The 20,086-nt window shown below is 37.9% G+C and overlaps 1 protein-coding gene across 10 annotated transcripts in view; it reads right to left on the reverse strand.

Annotated features, from left to right (window-relative positions):
* The window catches only part of LOC140666542 (protein turtle), a 223,037-nt gene that overhangs the window by 40,434 nt on the left and 162,517 nt on the right, over positions 1–20,086 (reverse strand). For 8 of the 10 annotated variants that reach the window (XM_072893820.1, XM_072893818.1, XM_072893828.1 and 5 more), the window contains 4 exons: positions 18,615–18,742; positions 17,785–17,958; positions 17,106–17,428; positions 6,915–7,048 (listed from right to left, as the gene is read on the reverse strand). In XM_072893820.1, the coding sequence (XP_072749921.1) occupies positions 6,915–7,048; positions 17,106–17,428; positions 17,785–17,939 (612 nt within the window). In that variant the 5' untranslated portion in view covers positions 17,940–17,958; positions 18,615–18,742. The remainder of the gene's footprint in view (positions 1–6,914; positions 7,049–17,105; positions 17,429–17,784; positions 17,959–18,614; positions 18,743–20,086) is intronic. The other 2 variants (XM_072893827.1, XM_072893825.1) reach the window with 1 other exon arrangement.

Here is a 20,086-nt window from a genome sequence, read left to right on the forward strand (position 1 = left end):
CGGTGCAGGTGCAAACCGGATTACAAATATGCGACCGCTACCGTCGCGCGAGCCACCCTCCGCGAAAATTTTGTTTCTCCATTTCGCACGGTCTGCGGAATTTGTATTTTTCTTTCTTTCTTTTTTTTTTTTTTTCTTTTTTTGTGTGTTTCATCGCGACCGAACTAGTTAGAGGACGCATAAATGCAAATTGTCGCGTATGCAAATGCGTGTTTCTACTAGGCACGTACCACTGCTCTCTTACACAATACCTTTTACAAGGGACGTTCAAAAACTCACCCTCGTCCTTTACGACTTTAACGCGAGTGAGAATTATTTTAACATGGCATTTTACTTCCGCTAATAGTTTAAGAGGTACGAGTGACCATCCATTAGCCGCTTACCGTGCGAAACCAATCGAGAGATATTTAAAGTTAAAGCTCGCGGAATCCGGATTACAAATCGAATAAAGCGCGCGTATAATATTTTCTTTCCGCTTGTAAATTCTATTTTTTGTGGCGCATGTAAAAATTGCATATTTGTAAAATCATCACCGCAATTATGTAACTTCTCTCTTTCGGTTTTGATATAATTCACGTGCCACGTGTATGTTTAACGCTGTTTGTCGCAAGGTAATCTAATCAAGGGTACCTCATTTCGCGCATACGCGAAATAATTGAAAAGAAAAACACACGCGCAGATAAAAAGGAACGGCGTAAAATGCAAAGTAGATGGAAACGCGCGAGAGATAGTCGATGGAAGCGTTAGTCGCGAATAGCGGTAATCTGCATTCCTGGTGGTTGCAAAAGGGGCATCGGCGAGTAGGCTCACGCGTACAAAACAAACTCTGACTTTAATGCTGGTTTGTATTCCGCGGATTCGCTCACGCGCGATCCAGAAAGCCGCCAAAGGGCAAATAAAATACGTCTCTCTCTCTCTCTCTCTCTCTCTCTCTCTCTCTCTCTCTCTCTCTCTCTCGCTCGCTCGCTCGCTCGCTCGTGTATATGTGTGTCGGATAAAAAAGCCACCAAAATTACCACCGCGTGTAGCGCGATTTTTACGCGCACTTTCGCCGAATTTATTTCGAATAAGTTTCGAAAAGCGTGAATTTCTCTCTCTCTCTCTCTCTCTCTTTTTCTCTCGGTCTTTCGACTGAGAGAATGAGAAGGCAATGCATTTTCTCTCTCTCTCTCTCTCTCTCTCTCTCTCTTTTCACGATGCGAATCACAGGTGCAATATGGAGAAACGCGCAGCCACAATTTACGAGAGTGCTTTTTCTTCATTCATCGAATCAATTAACAGCGCCCGAGTTAGAAGACCGCGTATTTATTTGTATTCATATCACGACGAATACACGAATGCGAATTCATCTCGATGTATTATTAATAATATAAATTTATTTGTGCTTCCGAACAAGCATAAAACATAAATGCATTTGATAAACAATTCTATTTGATTTATCTCGCAGAGAAAAATTTTTTGTTACAATGTCAGTATAAAAATATGAGTAAGTTAAAAATAAATATCTGCGCGTTTTTTTGCGCTTCTGATAATATTAATATTCGTGACAAATTTCTTTCAGTCAAATATTCCGCGTTATATAATCATTGTTTTTGCAAAATAAAAATGATTCTGCAAACGAAACTCTATGAAATACATGGTACAACGCGTTCTGTCCACTTCTTTTCATTAAGAATTTTTTCTAGCCTCTTAATTATGAATCGTAGCCTTTTAATTATCGCCGTTAATTGCAACTGCGGTGCGAGCCATTGCACCTCGCGGTCGCGTCAACCGCGTGCGACGAAAAAATGGTACCCGCGAGGAGCTAGTTTCGCGCCATGGACGAGCGCGGGGGTGCAAAAAAGTCGGACGGGAAGAGAAATTAGTTGTCAGCCGCAGCGCCATAGACAGGAGGTGAAAGCGACGGTCTGAGGGAGGAAACGGGAGGTCGGTATAACGGGAGCGGGGGAGGGAAGAAGGGTGAGGGTTCGAATCGTGAGAGGACGAGGTGGCCGAGACGATGAAGGAGAAGCGGCTCAAAAGCCCCGGGCTTCTCGCGTGATTTATGCGAGATTCCAACGATGCCGCGCGTAAAAAAGAAAACAGCCCCTCGCTCTGTGCCAACCCCTTTCCCGAACCTCGCGACGCCCCCCGTCTCTCCCTCTCCACGTCGCGAGTCGTCTGGAAATGGAAATGGCCGGGGCACATCGTTCCGCTGCTGGAAATCTCCCGGCGCTTTCAGAAGCATTTTCCGAGGGAAAAGAGCGGCCACGAAGAGCTGATGACCTCGGCCGGGCTCGCTTCTCGCGGAGTGATTTGCTGAGACACGGTAATTAATGCTAATAGAAAAATTGCTGGAACGGTTAAATGTAGATTGGAACGAGATGGTACTGAAATTTTTTCGCGATATACAGAGAGAACGCTTTTTTTTGCTACAAAAGTATATAGACAGTCGGCAGCGAGATGAGACAACCACGCTTAGAGCGTTTCCTCTTTGATACTACATCTCCCTTTTGAAGATGCACACACGTACATCTTTACTTTCCTCATGTAAATGATTTTTATATATTTAATTTCTGACTTGCATCTTGGACGTTTTTTTTCCCTTACAGTGTATTTTAAAAATATTTTATTATAAGATGTTGCGGTTTCCATAATTTTCCTTTTATATTTGAATCTTATTAGTTTATATCGATTGTATACGCGTCAATTATTATTATTAATTATGAACCAATCAATTATGAATTATAAACCAATTGTATTAGAAATTGAATTGGATTTAATCAAGCCGTGTACGCAACCGAAATTCGATGTAGGTAACAACGCCGAATAAAATATCTGTTTGGCACGTTACATGGTCTCCGACGCGTGAGGTTTGATTATGGAATTGTATTCATGACATTTCATAATCATCGATGCAACGACACGATTATGCTCGCGATTAATTTCTATCGTATCGATTCTGCGTAAAATACGCTCGCACGGTACCTATTACGAGAAGAATCTGCTGTCACTGATTGTTATAAGGTTACGTCAACATTCTTGAGGGCACGTGTGATCAAGCACGAACGTGGCTTAAGATTATGCTTAGGATATTAACCAGTCGCGAGCGATTGCCGATCGCGGCGATCATTGTGTTGTCTCGCGCGGCCGATCGATCGATTAATTAATTACAGGAGGATGGCAAGTTTGCACAGTCAATATTGAATTCAACGGTTAATATGCGTTTCCGGGGAACGCGAGGCAGGCGTTTCCGAGTTAGAGTCGTTAGAGTTACCCCGTGCTCGACGTCGCGTCTCGATATCGCGCTCACATTTTAATTATACATTTAAAACCACAAATTTGACGCATTTTTTTCGTCGCCGCCTGCTCGTCGATAACGCAAACGCTATAATTCGATGAATTGCGCCAGCCTCGCGCGCGACCAGTATCGTGTTGTATCGTATTTTAATTTTAATTAATTTATCTCTCCCGGCAATTACCGATCGGCGAGATGATATCTCGCGCCAGTGGGCTCACCAGATTAGCGGGATATTGTATTATATTGATCGCGAGACACTCTGATAAGTGCAACGCGACCGTACAAATTCGTGGCGACGCGTTAACGTACACGCAACTGATATATAATAAGGAATACACGGGAGATAATCACATTACACTACAGCAAACCAACAGACAAGATTATCTACACATACATTACAGGCATTACATATACAGTGTGCGATACTCGCAGCGGTAATGTCGCGGATCGCAGGAGGGCGCAATAACTTTTATATCGTATTTTCGCGGCAAGATTGTATAAATCGCAGCGGGTCGTCCCGCGATTTACGACTAGATTCCATGTCGCGATTCGTACAATTACGCGATTTAATTGCGCCCGCATCGGTGAGATATTTTTACGCGACAACCGCACGTGTTTTTCAAGCCATACGCGACGCGTCTCCTCTCCGATTAAATCCGCCACCATCACCGCCGCAACTACCACGTGCGCAAGCGACAACACATGCAAGGCACCAGAGGTTAGAGAGACAGAGACATGATTTTTCAATTTTCCGTCCCCGAAATAGAGAAGTGGGAAAGTGCACTACTCCGCATTGTTTCGTGATGGACGAGCTCGTCGTTCGCGGGAAAGCATTCCGCGCGAGTAATTCGAAATACTCGTATAGATATGGATACATTCGAAAGGAATGAAGAGTCAAAGTTAAATGTCAATTCCAATAAGCAGAATATGTCTGTTGACTCTGAGCCAAATATCATGTCGTCGCACCAGTATTATTAAAAAAAGGTACTCAATGCTAAATATTACAGTAATGACATTCGAAAAAATAAAAAGACAAATATATATCTTCCATTTTTCTTCCTCTTTGTTTTTTATATCACAAGATATAACGAGATTGCGTTGAGTAAATTGTTTTTTTAAGACTGCGCGTTATACGAGAAAGATTCGTGTGAAATATGGTAAAAATGCACTACGGAACAGCGTGTAAAATTCCGATAGTCAAAGAACCATCTCGAATTCTTCCGCTTTTTTATATCGCGGAGATAAAAAGAAAAAAAATGGCGCCAAGATTCGTGAAAACGACGAGCTAGTCGTTCGAAAGAGCCGCGACGAGTCGTGAACGCGCGTAACGTTGGATACTTATATTTAATCGGGAAGAAAATCTCTCTCTTACGAGAGACGAGCAACGCCGAGGTGCGACTTTACGAGCGTGTAGGCAGTCACAGCGTGGGTTTCCCGGATACCGGGTTACACGCGTCCCGACCGGACTGGCTCTTCCGCTCTCTCTCTCGAAACGGTGCAACGAACTCTCCATGAAGAATCTACCACGAGTATCACCACGTCAAGGGCGTGCGAGCGCACGTGAAAAATTGCGAAATACATCCTGCCTCTCGATTCGTGACGCGAAAATAGTTTGTGGCCCTAGTATATAAAACATGGCGTGTTGCATATAATTGTATTATTATGAATAAAAATTTGAAAATTCGAAATAGATTAATTTCAATTGATTATGTGTCACGGATATCAAAGTCAGATGTCAATGATCCTTAATTAATAATTTTTATCGCAGATTTACGCTCTAATAAGCTTTTACATGCGTTGTCAGAACATTAATGTTTTATAATTGAATGTATAATATTTTTGAACAGTTTTAAATTTGCTCTGCAATTACGTCCACGAATCAATGTATCGCTCATTTTCATCATGCATCCGCATGCATTGACGACTCCATGTACACATGTATATCGCGATGGTATATGGTTATCAGATGGGATGCGTATGAATGAAGAAAGTTTTTTTGCATTCGTAAGATTCGGAATTAATTTGTAGTTGATATTGATTGAATGATCGGATGACGTCGATTAATTGATCGTACATAATGTGCTCTGCCCTCTCCAGTCCGGGTGAGATACATTTGTGATAACGTAAGTACGTTATTTTTACTCTACTGGAGCGAGTAACTTGCGGCAGTGCTCGCTCGCTCGCATCAACGGGAAGGCGTGTCCCGTTCGCCATTATCGATCCCACCAATTTAAACCAAACAAGATACAAAACGATAAACGGAAAGACGTATAAGCGCGTAAAGCCAACAAATCATTGAAAATATACGGCCAATTTAAAATCTCTCAACAATAACGTTGCAATAACATTTCAAAAACGTGTGCCCTCCGTTGCGCTCTGCCTCGCTGGTTCAAGCTCTCGTGTAAGCTTACTAGTAGAACCATATTGTAACATTCATTGTTAAATAACTTTGTGCGAATATTGGAAAAATTCCTGAGGACATTCCAGCGCCATTGACACCATTTAACTCGATTCAATGAAAATCACTATATATTCTGGAAATATTCGGTTAGTATGTAAATGTTATATTTCTAGTTGGATATATATTTCATTAAAACGTGATATCGTATAAAATCTATTGATTATTATCACTAAAATGAAAGATAAGTAACGATCGTTTTAGCAATTAAACGTAAAATATTCAAAATTTTAAAAATATAATTTCATTTTTATTAATAATTTTTTTCACTATAAATCGATTCGAATAATATATTTTATAATATTTTAAGATTACAGGAAAATTCTGAAATCTTAAGAACTTTATTAATTATAAAATATATCACTTGAAACGTATTAAAAAAAACTTTGGAATTTTGTAAAAAAAAAAAAAAGGAATTGCAATTACATTATATAAATATTTTAAAAATAATATTTTAATTGACAGAAATCAAAAAGAAAGTTAGCTTGCAGAGTTCACATGGAAAATAATTATTTATTCGAACACACAAGTCGAGTCGAGTCGCGGCCGTGTGCTCCCTCTCTCTCTCTTTTTCCCATATTGCTTCTTCACGCCCCAGTTCACGATTATGCAACGTTAAATCGGGGAATTAAAAAAGAAGTCTCGGAAGTGCAAATTTCTTTCCACGGGAGTGAGCGCGCGCCGAGTGAACTGCGATAATTTCCAGTGGATTTCCATCCGAAGAAATTTAAGATATCTCGCGGAGTATGTCTCTCGATTAAGGGTCGATTGAAACGTCGATTTTTCCATTACTCTTGCAACGATTATTATATTTATGTTCCATTACTCGCGTTGTTACGATCTTCATTATTTTGTACCTGTACCGTGTCAGTACTAATCATGCGAAATTATAACGTGCTATTGCTATAACTCTCGATAAGCGTAGAGGGTGTTAATGGCGTTGGAAGGCGTGCTTGCAATTTTATATGCATCAATTGGCCGGAAGAAGCGAAGCGAAAGGAGACTTTTCGCTCGATATAACGTTGAACGATTCTCTTCGAACATCGCTTAAAATCGCGACGGGATGGTACACTAGCAGCTTGCTTGATACCAGAAGCGTGGCGCACTCGAGAAGTGCCCCCGTCTTTTTTAACTCACGGATATAGAGAGCAGAGGCGATATCGTCCGATATCGTACCGTGTCGCCTACCTTCTTCTCCCATTGGAGAACGTAGGGCACTGGGTGCTCACCGGGGAACTCTACGTGACAGTTGAAGACAACGCTCTCCCCGAGGATAGCCGTGATGTGCACCGCGTCTTGTTGGCAGAGTCCTGGAGAACAATAATGATCGTTATCACATTAGCAATTACATGTGTAATAATAAATATTCTGAAATTAAATAAACAAGAATGTTAAAAGAAAAAAATGAAATTATTTCCCATCTCTACAGGTTTCTTCATTATAATCAGAGATGTGCATTTTCCAAATGGATGCATTTAAAATGGAAATACAAAATGTAAAATGCCTATTTTGTATTTTGTATTTAAAATATATTGTTTTAAAACCTATTTTACATTTCCATTTAAATAGATTTTATAATCCATTTTCTATTTCAAATGCAAGATGCATTTTTTATAAACAATACTACTAAATTACTACAAATTTAATCAACGTCGCGTTTTGTCGCGTGCATTTCTTATGGGCAAGAGGCCTAAAACTGATATTGCAGGATAAATTTTTCTAGCGAATCTCTCGATTGGCTGTAGGGAAGAAAATTCTTGAGCCTCTAGAAATTCCCTATTCTACAACCAATCGATATTTTTAAGTTTATTAAAGGTTTATTAAAAAAATTAATATAAAAAATATATATGTATATATGTATAAATAAATAAAAAAGTATAGAGATTTTAAAAAAGCATTTTTATTTTAGAAAACCATTTTATAAATGCCTATTTTCCATTTCCTATTTCAAATGGGTGTCTGAAAATCATTTTACATTTTACATTTTCAAATGGAAAGATTCCAACTATTTTGTATTTTGTATTTCAAATGAGTTTAGATACCCATTTTGAACATCTCTGATTATAATACATATATTAATGTCAATGCAATTATTGTATTTTTCAATCGAACGCTAAGCAAGTGACATTCGTGTCAGCTGTGTCAAATGATCGCGTTATAAAAATGACAGCTGATAAAAACAAGATGAGACATTCGTTTCGAACGCCATTCAAAATTCTCCGCACTTTCACATCTCGCGCTCGCGCTCAAAAAAACGTACGGAAGCTCGTGATTTTTGCCACAAGAGTTTCGTCGTCGAAGAAAGAAAACTGCGAGAGACGAGAGCAGCGTTCTCTAATGCCGTTCGTATTCCGACGGGAAGGCATTAAAAGCCATTAAAGGTAAATCAGGGGCAATGGTTGTCGTCGCTCTCTTTTCCACGAATCTGGGAAATCCGATGCCGCACGCGAGTAACGTCGTCGAGGTCGCGTAAGATTAACTTCGCATTAACCTCTATGCAATGTCGTAAGATCGAGTGCGACCTCGATTTTGTATGCTCGAGAGATAACGCTGGCCAGAAAAATCCCTTCGCGTGTCGCGCGTGATAATGACGATGTTTCGCTGGTGAACCCTTTCCAGCGCGATATCGACAGATATAATCAGCATACCTCGCGATACGTTCTTATATCGGTCTTATATACCCTGTTTACGAATGGCAACGGGGGAGATATCGTTATAAATTATATATCGGGGAATGTCGGGAGCGGCGGGGAAAAAAGTAGCCGGTATAACATGACGTGGTGAAACGACGATGGTAAACACGTCGGAGAGGATAATGCAGGCGAGCCTGGAGGAAGAAACTCCTTCGGGATAATTAATGTTCTTAGTGCAAACGAGGAACACGATGAATTAAAGGGCACTACCATTGAAGATAAATTGATACTCAAAATTCAAAGCACTTTTTGATTCTTAATAATTGTGTCTATATATCCTATCATTAAATGTTTTAATCACATAAATAACATATCATTAGATAAAAATTGGTATGTACATTAAGGAAAAATCCAACTAATTGATAAAATGCAAAGTATAATAAAAGTAATTAAGTTAAAGCTAATGTATAGTGAGTGGTTAAAGTTATGTTTTAAAGAACTTTGCGTTTTTACATACTATTTACATTGCTCTTTGTAATATGGCACTAATTTCGATCTTCACTCACTAACGATTCTCATTAGCCAGAAATTTATAATTATTGAAGAAAACTCGAAGTTTTCTCGTGTCACAATCTTGATTCCAATATTTAGGTATTGTAAACAAATATTGTTTACGTTTGAGTTTGTTTAATGTATCTACAAGATCTTGTTTTATTTCGAGAATAAATTTACTTTATTTAGCAAACTTTTCAACAAAGTATGTTATAAATTCTTTGCAGCACAAACACTTTTGCTTAATGGCCTTGACATAATTATCGTTCTAAAAAAAAAAAAAAAAACGAGCAAAAAATTAAAATTTTTATCTTAAAAGAGACATCGTTTCAAATAAAATTGCTCCAGAGAGAAAAATACCAAATAGAATAAGAAACGTGGTGACAGAGTTTGTCAGATGTCAAAAATACACAGAGGGAAGTCTATTGTGACGAGAACCTGAAATGTCCAAATATTTAAACTAATTCGTGGAAATATATATGTCAGCGCAGTCTCTGCTATTCGCGCAAAGTAATCGCAAAGTTCTATGTCGCAAGAAGCTCTATCGGTCGAGGAAACACAAATCGGGAATGACAGCCGATCTACTTTATGTCCGGAGAAAAGTTCGCGACTAGGAAATATCGATTTGACTGCTGACAAGCAAACTTCGGACGAATCTGTCGCGGCCCTTCCATTTTCGTTTTATTCTGGCCTTTCGCTGCTGCGTCACGATCGTCGCGATTAACGTTTCACTGCGGTAAACAGCTGCCGCATTTTCATGGACTTTTTACTACTTCGCAAACTACTGTTCTCTTCGAGTTCTTAATGCGGTAGTGCCATTACGATCTAAATTTTGTCACGAAACGACTGTTACATGTGATTGATGTGTATCCGGCAATTATTCAAGATTTGAAAATTCAACATAAAACATATTACTAATTTTTTTTACAATAAAATTACTATAAAATGTACTTTAAATGCTGAAAAATGTTAACAATAGTTGTATAATAATGAATCATTATATTAATTCACATAGGCGAGCTATTTTTAAATTTTTACGAGTATGCAACAATATCGTTCGACTTCTCATGACACACAATAACTGCAGCTGTACAAGAAGGTTTCACCTTTGCGTAGATTGTGCATCAAGCAACGTCGCTTAACGTTTAGCCAACTTTAGGAACAGTCAGGCCTCCCGTCAAAGGGCTCTACTACTACGTCGATTGCTCGGAAAAGCTGACGAAACCGCAGAAAATCGCTACAGCATCAAGGAGAAGAGAATCGCGCGAAAGGCGACAGCGGCCCCGAAGCACAATGGCATCCATTTCGAATAATGGACGCGACTTTGATAGCCGTCCCCTTTGAGATCCCCCAATGTTATAAATATGACACATTTTTGGCGCTCGTATACGCGTACGACAAAGGGGACCGTAATAAATCTATCCTCGGGCGCGGAAACCTCCGAAACGCGTTTTACAACGACAAACCCACGGTGCCAGATGAGTTCTAAATCGGAGATATTTTCATCAAAAAAAATTACGAGGGACATTCAGAATAAAAAATTGGGTTACGTCAAATGCGCCATCTCATTTATGACACGTGTCGATATTTATCGCCACGTATGTTTATTATATTAATATTTTGTCATGTATTTTGTAACTACATAATAATAAGAATCTAAAATAGAATGATATAAAAGTTGTAATAAAAAATTGTAACAAACTTGAGCGAACTCTGCAGTGAAAATTTTAATTTAATTATATTTAATATGAAATACATAATTTTCTCATTTTCCTAATTTCAAATATAAATAGTTGAACATTTACATCACTGAATAATTCTGCCGCGTTGTCACATTAATATTTTTAAATTAAATACATCTCTCTCGCAAATGATGTCTCGCGATGCACATGCATATTCATATAGACAGATATGGACATGTTACTTCTCTCGAAGCCGTATCCATTCATTGTGTAATATCATGGACGGTGGCTTCTTCCGGTGAATCGAAAGTTCGACACTTCGCCACAGGCATTTTTCTCGATAAAAAATGTGCGCATCGCGACCTAATAACATTCGACGCCATGAAGGAGAAAAGTCGCGCTAACTCGTACATCATGCTCGACGTTTCCGATCGTTTAAATGTAATAAATCGAAATAACGAGAGCGATACTCTGAGAACTTTCAATGGATCGAAAATTGTTTCGGAATAGTGTCGCGACACACGAGCTCTCGAGTTTTTTTTTTTTTTTTTTTTTTTTTTCAACTAATGTCTTGATTGATATTCCGTAATCTTCTCGCAATTTGTATTTGAAGCTTCTTTCGTGTCTCTCTAATTTAATCTAAAATTAAATTTTTATCTCGCGTTACATTCGTCGCAGTATCTGAATACGATCGACGTATCGCGCACCGGACGGTGTGTTGTTAACGTAACGGCAACAGGACCGATGATATTATTGATATCGTACAACGAAACCGGCATAACGCCCTCCGATCGTGCAACATACAACCCATTTTAGTCCGCCCTCTCGGTGTTTGCGACGCGAATTATAATCCCAACTTGGACGCGCAACCGACACAACATTTGTTGCGATCCTCCTGGGATAATACCGCATCCAAATAACCGTTTTTATTGTTACTTGTTATTAAATTTTCAACGGTCTGTCTGTAGCGTGTGAGCGGGTGTACGCGACGGGGACATCTCGTTATCTCCGGAAAGCGAGCTCGTGAAATAAAGCATCCTCGCGTTTCGTCTATTTATATATATATATATATATATATGTACGCGGTAATTATAATTATCATTATGTGCGCGATGTGCTAATTTGTCCGTTGAATGAAGCAACTGCCTGTAAAGAGACTTATGTAGCATGAAATCCAACATTTAACATTATCTTCACATACAAATACGGATATTAAAATATTGGAATATTAAAATTCTCTCATATAGGTCAGAGAGACACAGTTCTATTTGTTCAGAATTTATGCAACATGTTGCCGCGCGAGATCAGCGAAATGATATACGCGAATCTGTGGTCGTGTCTCGTGATAATGTAAAATTACCGATCCCATTTAATTGCGATAATCGAGCGTTCTTACATTTCTCGCGATAGTATTGCACGGTTTAATATAGAATCCATCGATCTGAAAAATCTTGTTCTCTCCTCTGCGCGCTGATAATAATCTTGATGTACGCACGTGAAAACAAATTATTTGTTTCCTCAACTTTATAGTCGAGTGAAACCCGGTTGGGTCGTATTAACCGATCATCGAAAATCTGAAGAAAGTGCGAGCAACCGGCGCGGAAATTTTCTTTATGCGCAGAAAAGACTTTTCCGTTTCACAGCCCGTTAACTCGGCAGAGGAGGGGGAAGGGGAGAGTTAGACAGAATCACTTCCACGTCGTTTTGGCAAACCGCCTTTTACTTCGCGGTTGTTTTTCCGGCGAGATAAACAGATTGAGCAATTCATTTGAATGTTTCGTGAATATATGCAGCTGGGTATATGGATAAAACACGAAAAATTTTGGTTATCTCCACTCGCTACAAAAACGAAATATTTTACTTGCGTCGTTCTTGTTGTGTTTTAAAATAAAATATTTCGTCCCTGTTTTCGCAAACTGAAACAAATATTGAATTAAAGCCGAGTTTTTTAATTCATTTTCTCTCAGTAAAAAATCTTATATAATCAAAATTTTTATACATATAAACAATTTTTAATAATTTATTAAATAAAACCTATATACAATATATACCGTTTCCCTTTTTAATTTAATCACATATGTATGTATGTACTTGTGTACAATTTATTTAATATATATAATTTATGTAAATTAGAAATATTTTCCATTATACAGATATATGAAAGTTTGTTGCGTTTTAGAGTACATTGTCACAATTCACGTCCATTCGTATACACAAGAGTATTAAAACTAGCTCAGAAAATAGCTTTTCATCTTTGCCAACGAATTTTCAAATAGCACCGAAGCGTGAAATTAGCGAGCCGTTCCATCAGCTTGCCATGCTTCGTGTAAGCTAAATAGTTAGGTATGTGTTGAGACAGCACCGCACGCGAGGTATCCAATTGGATGAAGCGAAAGGTAAGGCAATTAAGCGAAGCTAACGAGTATACTATTACCTTAATGAGTTCACGATTCAAAGATAGGTTTTAATTATTTCGAATAAACGAAACCGGTAAATATAGCTTGAGCTCGACGAAACACGAAAATCCTTTTTCGTGAAAACCACCGCCTCGAGGGCTTCGCTCCATCAATATCGACTGTATGCTATTACGAGATTTGTACGTGCGTTTGCCACAAGAGCTCTGTTTGTTAGAAATAGACACGCGGTAAAAAAGAAAGAAAAAGAATCGTGTTTATCTTTCCTCAAGTTTTAATGACTGCAACGTAACTAGCTGATTTAAAGATGTACGTAAAAGTGTGTGCCTGCTAAAACTTGTAGATCGCAATCGGCGAAGAAAACTTAATCGCTGATGACGATGCAACTCTCCGCGTAACGCCGTATGCAACCATTTGTATAAAAACATGCGTGTAGATGACCTCGCAATGAGAGAGATCCTGAACTCTCCCGATCAACAACATCGCGAAATGTCAACTATCGCGGATCAGATTGTCGTCGCGTGTTATCTTGGAGACTCGTCTATCGATCGGTATGCAACCGTATTTATCAAGGGCAACGTACTCTACGGGTCAGCACGTCACATCGTTTGCCACTTGTCCGCCATCTGCGCGACGCTTTGATAGCCGCTACGAGGAAGAAACCCATAATCATCCGTCACATACAGTCGCAAAGTATGTAGAATTTATGGAGCTATGCGCGACTCTTGCGCATTGACGAAGAATTTGTTGCAATTGGCGGAGCTCTTGAAAAAAAAGCAGCTCGTCAATGTGTTTTATGTTATTCTTAAATAATGAAATATATACATGTATATCTCGCCGGAGATTATATAATGCTGAAACTCAATTAAACATCGAAACGTTAACACGTTATATATGAGCACGAAAGTGGAGTAGAATTTAATTAAGAGAATCCATATATACATATATATGTGAAAATGCGTATTCTATTTCCTCCCTAGAGACTACGTATATTTTTTTTTCACATATTTTAAATTGTTTACTTCATTTTTAATTATGTACCTCTTTCGTGTATTTTATGTAGGTATATAAATATCTTTAATATAGCACGACTACGAAAATTAATGAAGCCCACTAAAATAATCATAGCAGCATTATTAATTAAAGCGTTTGATTGGTACAATTTTGATTAAGAGCTACTTAGCAAGTACAATATTTACTTTATTTTATAAGCACTTGCAACTCCAGTATTTCGACATATGTTTATACGTAGAATGTACTTTTTATCGTTTCCTGTGTGCAATGTTTCATTCAAAATAAACCGTCGTGCACACTTACACGATGATAAATATTTGACATCGCAAAAACGAAAGAGAAATTATACTCGAAGTAAACAATCATTACAAAGTTGCTGCGATTAATTATATTTTCTATCTCCCGAGAGAAGCGAGGCAATGCGTATTTTAATTGCAAGATAATGCGAATTTTAGTATTACCAACGCATGCCGTTAACGCAGTTATGCATATATTTTGAATGAGACTTCGCGAGAGAGGCTGGAGTTTTAATGAAATTGTTTGCGCTGAGTAACGAGCATCATAAGGATCCTCGTATAACGTCCATGTAAAAAAAAAAGGAACCCTTGATACGAGCGTGTCGCGTGCGTTTTTATTTTTCTTTGTTTTTTTTTTTTTTATTCTTCGTCAGTAATCTCGTTGCGTCGGCGTGATTAAGGTTCTTATGGTTTAGAGTGTCACTTCAGCCGGAATAATTGTAAAAACGTGAATACGAGGTGTAAAATTGCTTGTCCTGCAATTGAGAGACCGTATTCGTTCAGGGTGTCTACTCGAATCTTGTAAAAAAAATTCCCTAAAATTACCTGATTTTTCCAGGTAATTTTGTTTCAAATTTCAAGTAAAGAGAATATTTTCAAAATTTTAATACAACTTTCTCTAAAATTTTTTATTACATATATTTTTTAATGTTTTTTATTCATACAGAGCCTCTTAAGTTTCAAGTGCTAAATTTATAAATGTACTACAAAAATTAAATAATTCTTCTAAGATAAGCATTTTCTTTTGCATAAATTACAAAAAAAATATGTACTTCATATTCAATATTATATTAAGACATTGAATGTATAACAGAAATAAAAAAATAAAAAAAAATATATATATATACATTTATTTATTTATTTATTTATACAATATATTCAATATTAACATGATTACATACTCTTCGTAATTTTTAACGATAAAGAGATGCATGAATGCATCACGAAATATGCTATGCGATAATCGCGCAAAAAAAAAAAGATTTCGCGAATAAGTAATAAATTACCTCATACGTAATAAATTATCTTTGCTTCCACAAATTTCATCCAAAGTTTGTTTTTTTCTTCTAATCCTTCATCGATGCATCTTCAAAAACATTCACAAAACACTCGCGCGACATTTTGCACGATATTCCCGATTTCATATTATGTTTATTGATGCACGAAATCTATGTCAGACCAGTATTTTTCCGCTTACGTATCGCCGCACGAATGATAACAAAGTCACCGTGCGTTATACACATGTAAAAAATTCGTGTACTTTTTCGGATTAATAGATATGTATAATGAAACAAAGGAATTTTCAAAAAAATTTTTGGAATCCTAATAAAATAAAAATAAGACTTCCCCGATTTTTCCAGATAAAAAAAAAAAAGTCCCTAAGAATTCCAGATTTTTCATGTTTTTCCAGGGAGTAGACACCCTGTCGTTTTAATTAAATCAATTTTTATATAAAATCGTCGTACAAAATTAAAATTACAATACAGTTCTACAAAATTTACCATGTTTTAATTTTTTTTCAAAATTCGAATTTAATTAATGAATCACAAGCGTTGCATATCTCATGTTATCTCATAATATTGTACTGTAAAATACTGCAGGGAGCGCAAAAAAATATATAAATGTTATTATTACATATAACGTTGGTGGGAAAACTGATATCACGTTTATCCGTACGTTTTTCGCATAGCGGATATGACAATGTCCCGCATTTGACAGAAGACCATTTTTCGAATTGTCGAACAGCCGAGCTGCCGCATATCGAAACGAATTCAAAGCATTGATAAAAGGCTCAGTCTCTTTTCACGGTGCGACCATTCACGCCGCTTCGGCTCGTGATGGAAAATTCTTTCAGATTGAAACTCGCGCGCGGTGCCAAAAGAGAATATTTTGCGATGTAAAGTTTGAATGAGGCTATTACAATCCAGCCTGTCGTAGGTAAAAATTATGACAAATTCGACCGCGTAATAATGTATTCTCGTTAATTGTTAACGGCGTTCTGTCAATCAATAAAAGGACATTGATTTTACATTTCGAATAGACAAACTCTTTAATAATGAATATTTAGTCTTTTTCGTAATAATGGAAATACGACTGTGATTAAGATATACGCGAACTCCCTTTACAATTGTATCTTTCACAAGTTGCGACAATCGCGAAAATCGAGTTTTCTCGTCGCCGTTCGTTTCATCTTCCCTTGACTTAATCGCACTTGGCATTCTCGCCCGATACTCCATTATCTGATCGCGCAGGACCAGCTTATTTCGCTTCATTTGTCGATCTCAGTCCACGTCCCATTACACGCCACAAGCTCTCTATCCCGGTGTCCGCCTATGGCTCGTCGGATTTGAGAAGCAACGACCCGTTCCGTGAGATACGGTGCTACGGCATTAGCGATCATTCGGACGTCCCGCCAACTAGTGAACTCTAATTTGCGGTTCTCGCTAATTGAGAAACGAACACGAGATTGCACCAGCGCGGCGGACAAATGAAGAGATTCCCGCATGCGACAGGATGCCGCGTTATCATAGTTTCGAGAATGTAACAATAATGGTACACAACGACATATTGGCGCAACTGAATTATTAAATAAAGAAGACTCGGAAACTTTTTGATTACATGGGCTTTATAAAATATTTGAATTTTTTTTCGCATTAAAAGGTGAAGTTTATTTCAAAATATTTTCCGACACTACCTCTTTTTAAATAAAAAGTTGTTATCTACGAGACAGCAGTGTTTTAATGTAATAATTTTTATAATAATGGTAAAATAATACCTGGTGTGACGAGGAGCGCGATACCAAGGAGTAGAGCTCTCGTCGCCACTTCCACGATCCGCCGAAAGTCCCTGCGACACCATCGTAACCGATGCGTCTTTCCTTCGTCATCCTCTTCCGCTTCATCGTTTCTACTCGCGTGCTCGAAAAGACCCAGACAAAGCCGCAGCTTCCGGTACACCGCGCCAATCCCATTCGACTCGGGCATGCGTCGCTTCAGAGTCTCCTTTTTTTCAATCGCTTCGTTCTCCTGGCGCCTATACGGTCGACAGCCTGTGCAGGTGGGCTGACCGGAAGCGAGGATCGCCTCGTGGTCAGTCCTCCTAAAAAAAAAAAAGAAAAAAAAATCATTCTTTTCATCATCTGTAAATAATTTTACCTCACCGTTTATGTAATCTTGTCGATTATGAAAACAATTCAAGATATTTTTATAAGGATCTCTCTGTCAACGTGTGATTTATTTTAAAAATTCTTAAACACTCCTTTATTATTTTTTTCTATGTATGAAATTTATATACAGAATACCATATCAATATTATTAAAGATACAAGTTATTTGATTCTTAAAATTTCCTTTTTATTTCGCATACATTTTGTGTTGTAAGATAACTGACTCGATGCAAAGCTAAACAAATAGGTTACAAATAAGTCTTCTACGCGACACATCCACGATCGTTTACCTGTCCTCGTGGTCGTCACACGCGGCTTTCTCTTCGCTGGCATGGTAACTGTCGTGCCTTAGGGACCGAAGACCCTGCGAACAAGTTCCTCCGGTACACTGGAACTCGAGCCGTCGCCGGAGGTCCGTGGCTTGTAGCCCTCCTCCGCCCCCCATACCCCCGCTCCCATAGTACCTGCGAACATAAAGCGGTCGAGGCCCGTTACAACTATAACACACGCGGTAACAATCGTTGGACGAGGTGAGCTACGACCGGTAAATGACACGGCGCTCAATATGTCACATAAACCAGAAGTACTGACGGCGAATAAGGAGTCGTAAAGAATATAGCACACATGCTACTGATCTTAGGATATGACACGAGGTGATAATAAGTAACAAGCTGTAAATTTATTCAATGCATTTTAGATGTCACGTTATATATCGTGACTGATAATTTTTCGAAACTTTACGTGTCTTTTTGTATAAAAAAAAAGGAGATAATTGCAAGCATTTTAACATTTTTTTCTACATAAAATTTGATTTGCATATTGATCTGCGCGACGAGATTATTGAATGATTCTCTATAGATTTGATATTATTAAATTTACATGTTATCAAATCTACATTTTGATATTATCAAATCTACGTAAAAGTTTTGATCAATTTTTATTCAAGCGTTATATCTACATTAATAGAGAGAAAAAATCGAGGATATATATTCAATCTAATATTTTATGAAAATGGAGATAATTAATGTTTTAAACAAATTTTAAACAAGATTTTCTTCATTCATTTCATTTTTATCTCTTATTTTATTTTAATTAAATATAAAAAGAGATTCGGGCTCACCCCTGCCGCTCCGCCACTACTACCGCTGCCCGGATCGTACGCCCCCGGTGCCAATTTTCACGAACCGCGCCACTTCCTCGCCCTTCTCGGCAGCCGCTTCAGCCCCCGCAACGTATCGCTCTCATCACCTGTAACACAAAGAAACAATATTCATCAGCAACGCTGATTATTTAGAATAAGAAAAAAATCTTTATTTACGTTCGATAGCAAAAGTATTATCGCAGTAAAAAATTGATTGCATACCATCAATTGTTGGGTACTAATAAATTATTATCATTGTCTCTCGCGATACGCTTGCGCAATCGCTTCTTATTCGAAATATATGACTTTATACAACAAGCATACACATCCACATCAATACGTATGTGTATGTATAGATGAATGAATCCTTTGGTAGATAGTTGAAATTCCGTATAGGCGAAACACGAATCGATTCGATTAGCAACATACGTGCTCAGATACAAGCCTGATTGATTCAATTTGGGTTCCAACCCCTACGAGCGATGCTTAGACCGAGGTAGACGCTCCGACGATGGACTGGTAATTATATCACGTTCGAAGGCTGCCACGTGGCAGAAGCTAAGATGGAATAATATTAAATGATCCCGGCAAGAAGAAATGAAACATTTCTAATCTTTGATTAAATGTGACATGAATTCTACAGCATAATCGATCGGATTCAATTTAAAAGTTTTTAATATTTCACTTCTACGAACGATTGCAATGCTTATTTTATCCAATAACTGAATTAATATTTATTTATATATACAATATTGATTTTTTTTTTCCAAATGCATGCCATTATATTCATGAAAATCGTGATTGCTATTCATACATCGAGATTTTTAATATTGTTTCAACAATTGAAAAATGTCTCGATGTAATAATTCGACATATACAATACCCTGTTGATAATGAGAGCAACGTAATGGAATTATAAATGAGCAACTGCATTTAATATTGTAGTGCTTAACTTGTACATAAAAAAACAGCCTCGATTTAATGCAAATTATATTACGATGTATGCATATGCAATATATGTATTACGATCACGGAATAACGCGCGTGCAGAAGGGAAGGGGGGGAGTTCGCGGCTTATTTATCGTGTGTCAATACGCGTGAAGATTTTATCTCATTCGAAGCACGTTCGTGTAATACTAACTCTGACGGGAATTACGACCATTCTGCGCTAGCAAAACGATCGTTCTCTCTCTTTCTGCCGATGTAGAGAGCAGGTGCGTATTAGATCGAAGTATTGTACTTTCACGCTCCGTGATCGCGACTATAGTCTGTGTGAAATGAATGAGAGACGCTCCCGATGAAACGAATTGTCCGCAGTTATTAATGGAACGAGTCTTAAAATGTCGGGCTGACAAAATATTATGGTGATTAAATCACTTTGCGTCGCGCGAGCTGTTTGATTAATTAATTAATTAATTAATTAATTAATTAAATAAAGCGCATTTGTATAT

The sequence above is a fragment of the Anoplolepis gracilipes genome, chromosome 6 (genome assembly GCF_047496725.1).
Source record: "Anoplolepis gracilipes chromosome 6, ASM4749672v1, whole genome shotgun sequence".
NCBI classification, from domain to species: Eukaryota; Metazoa; Arthropoda; class Insecta; order Hymenoptera; family Formicidae; genus Anoplolepis; species Anoplolepis gracilipes.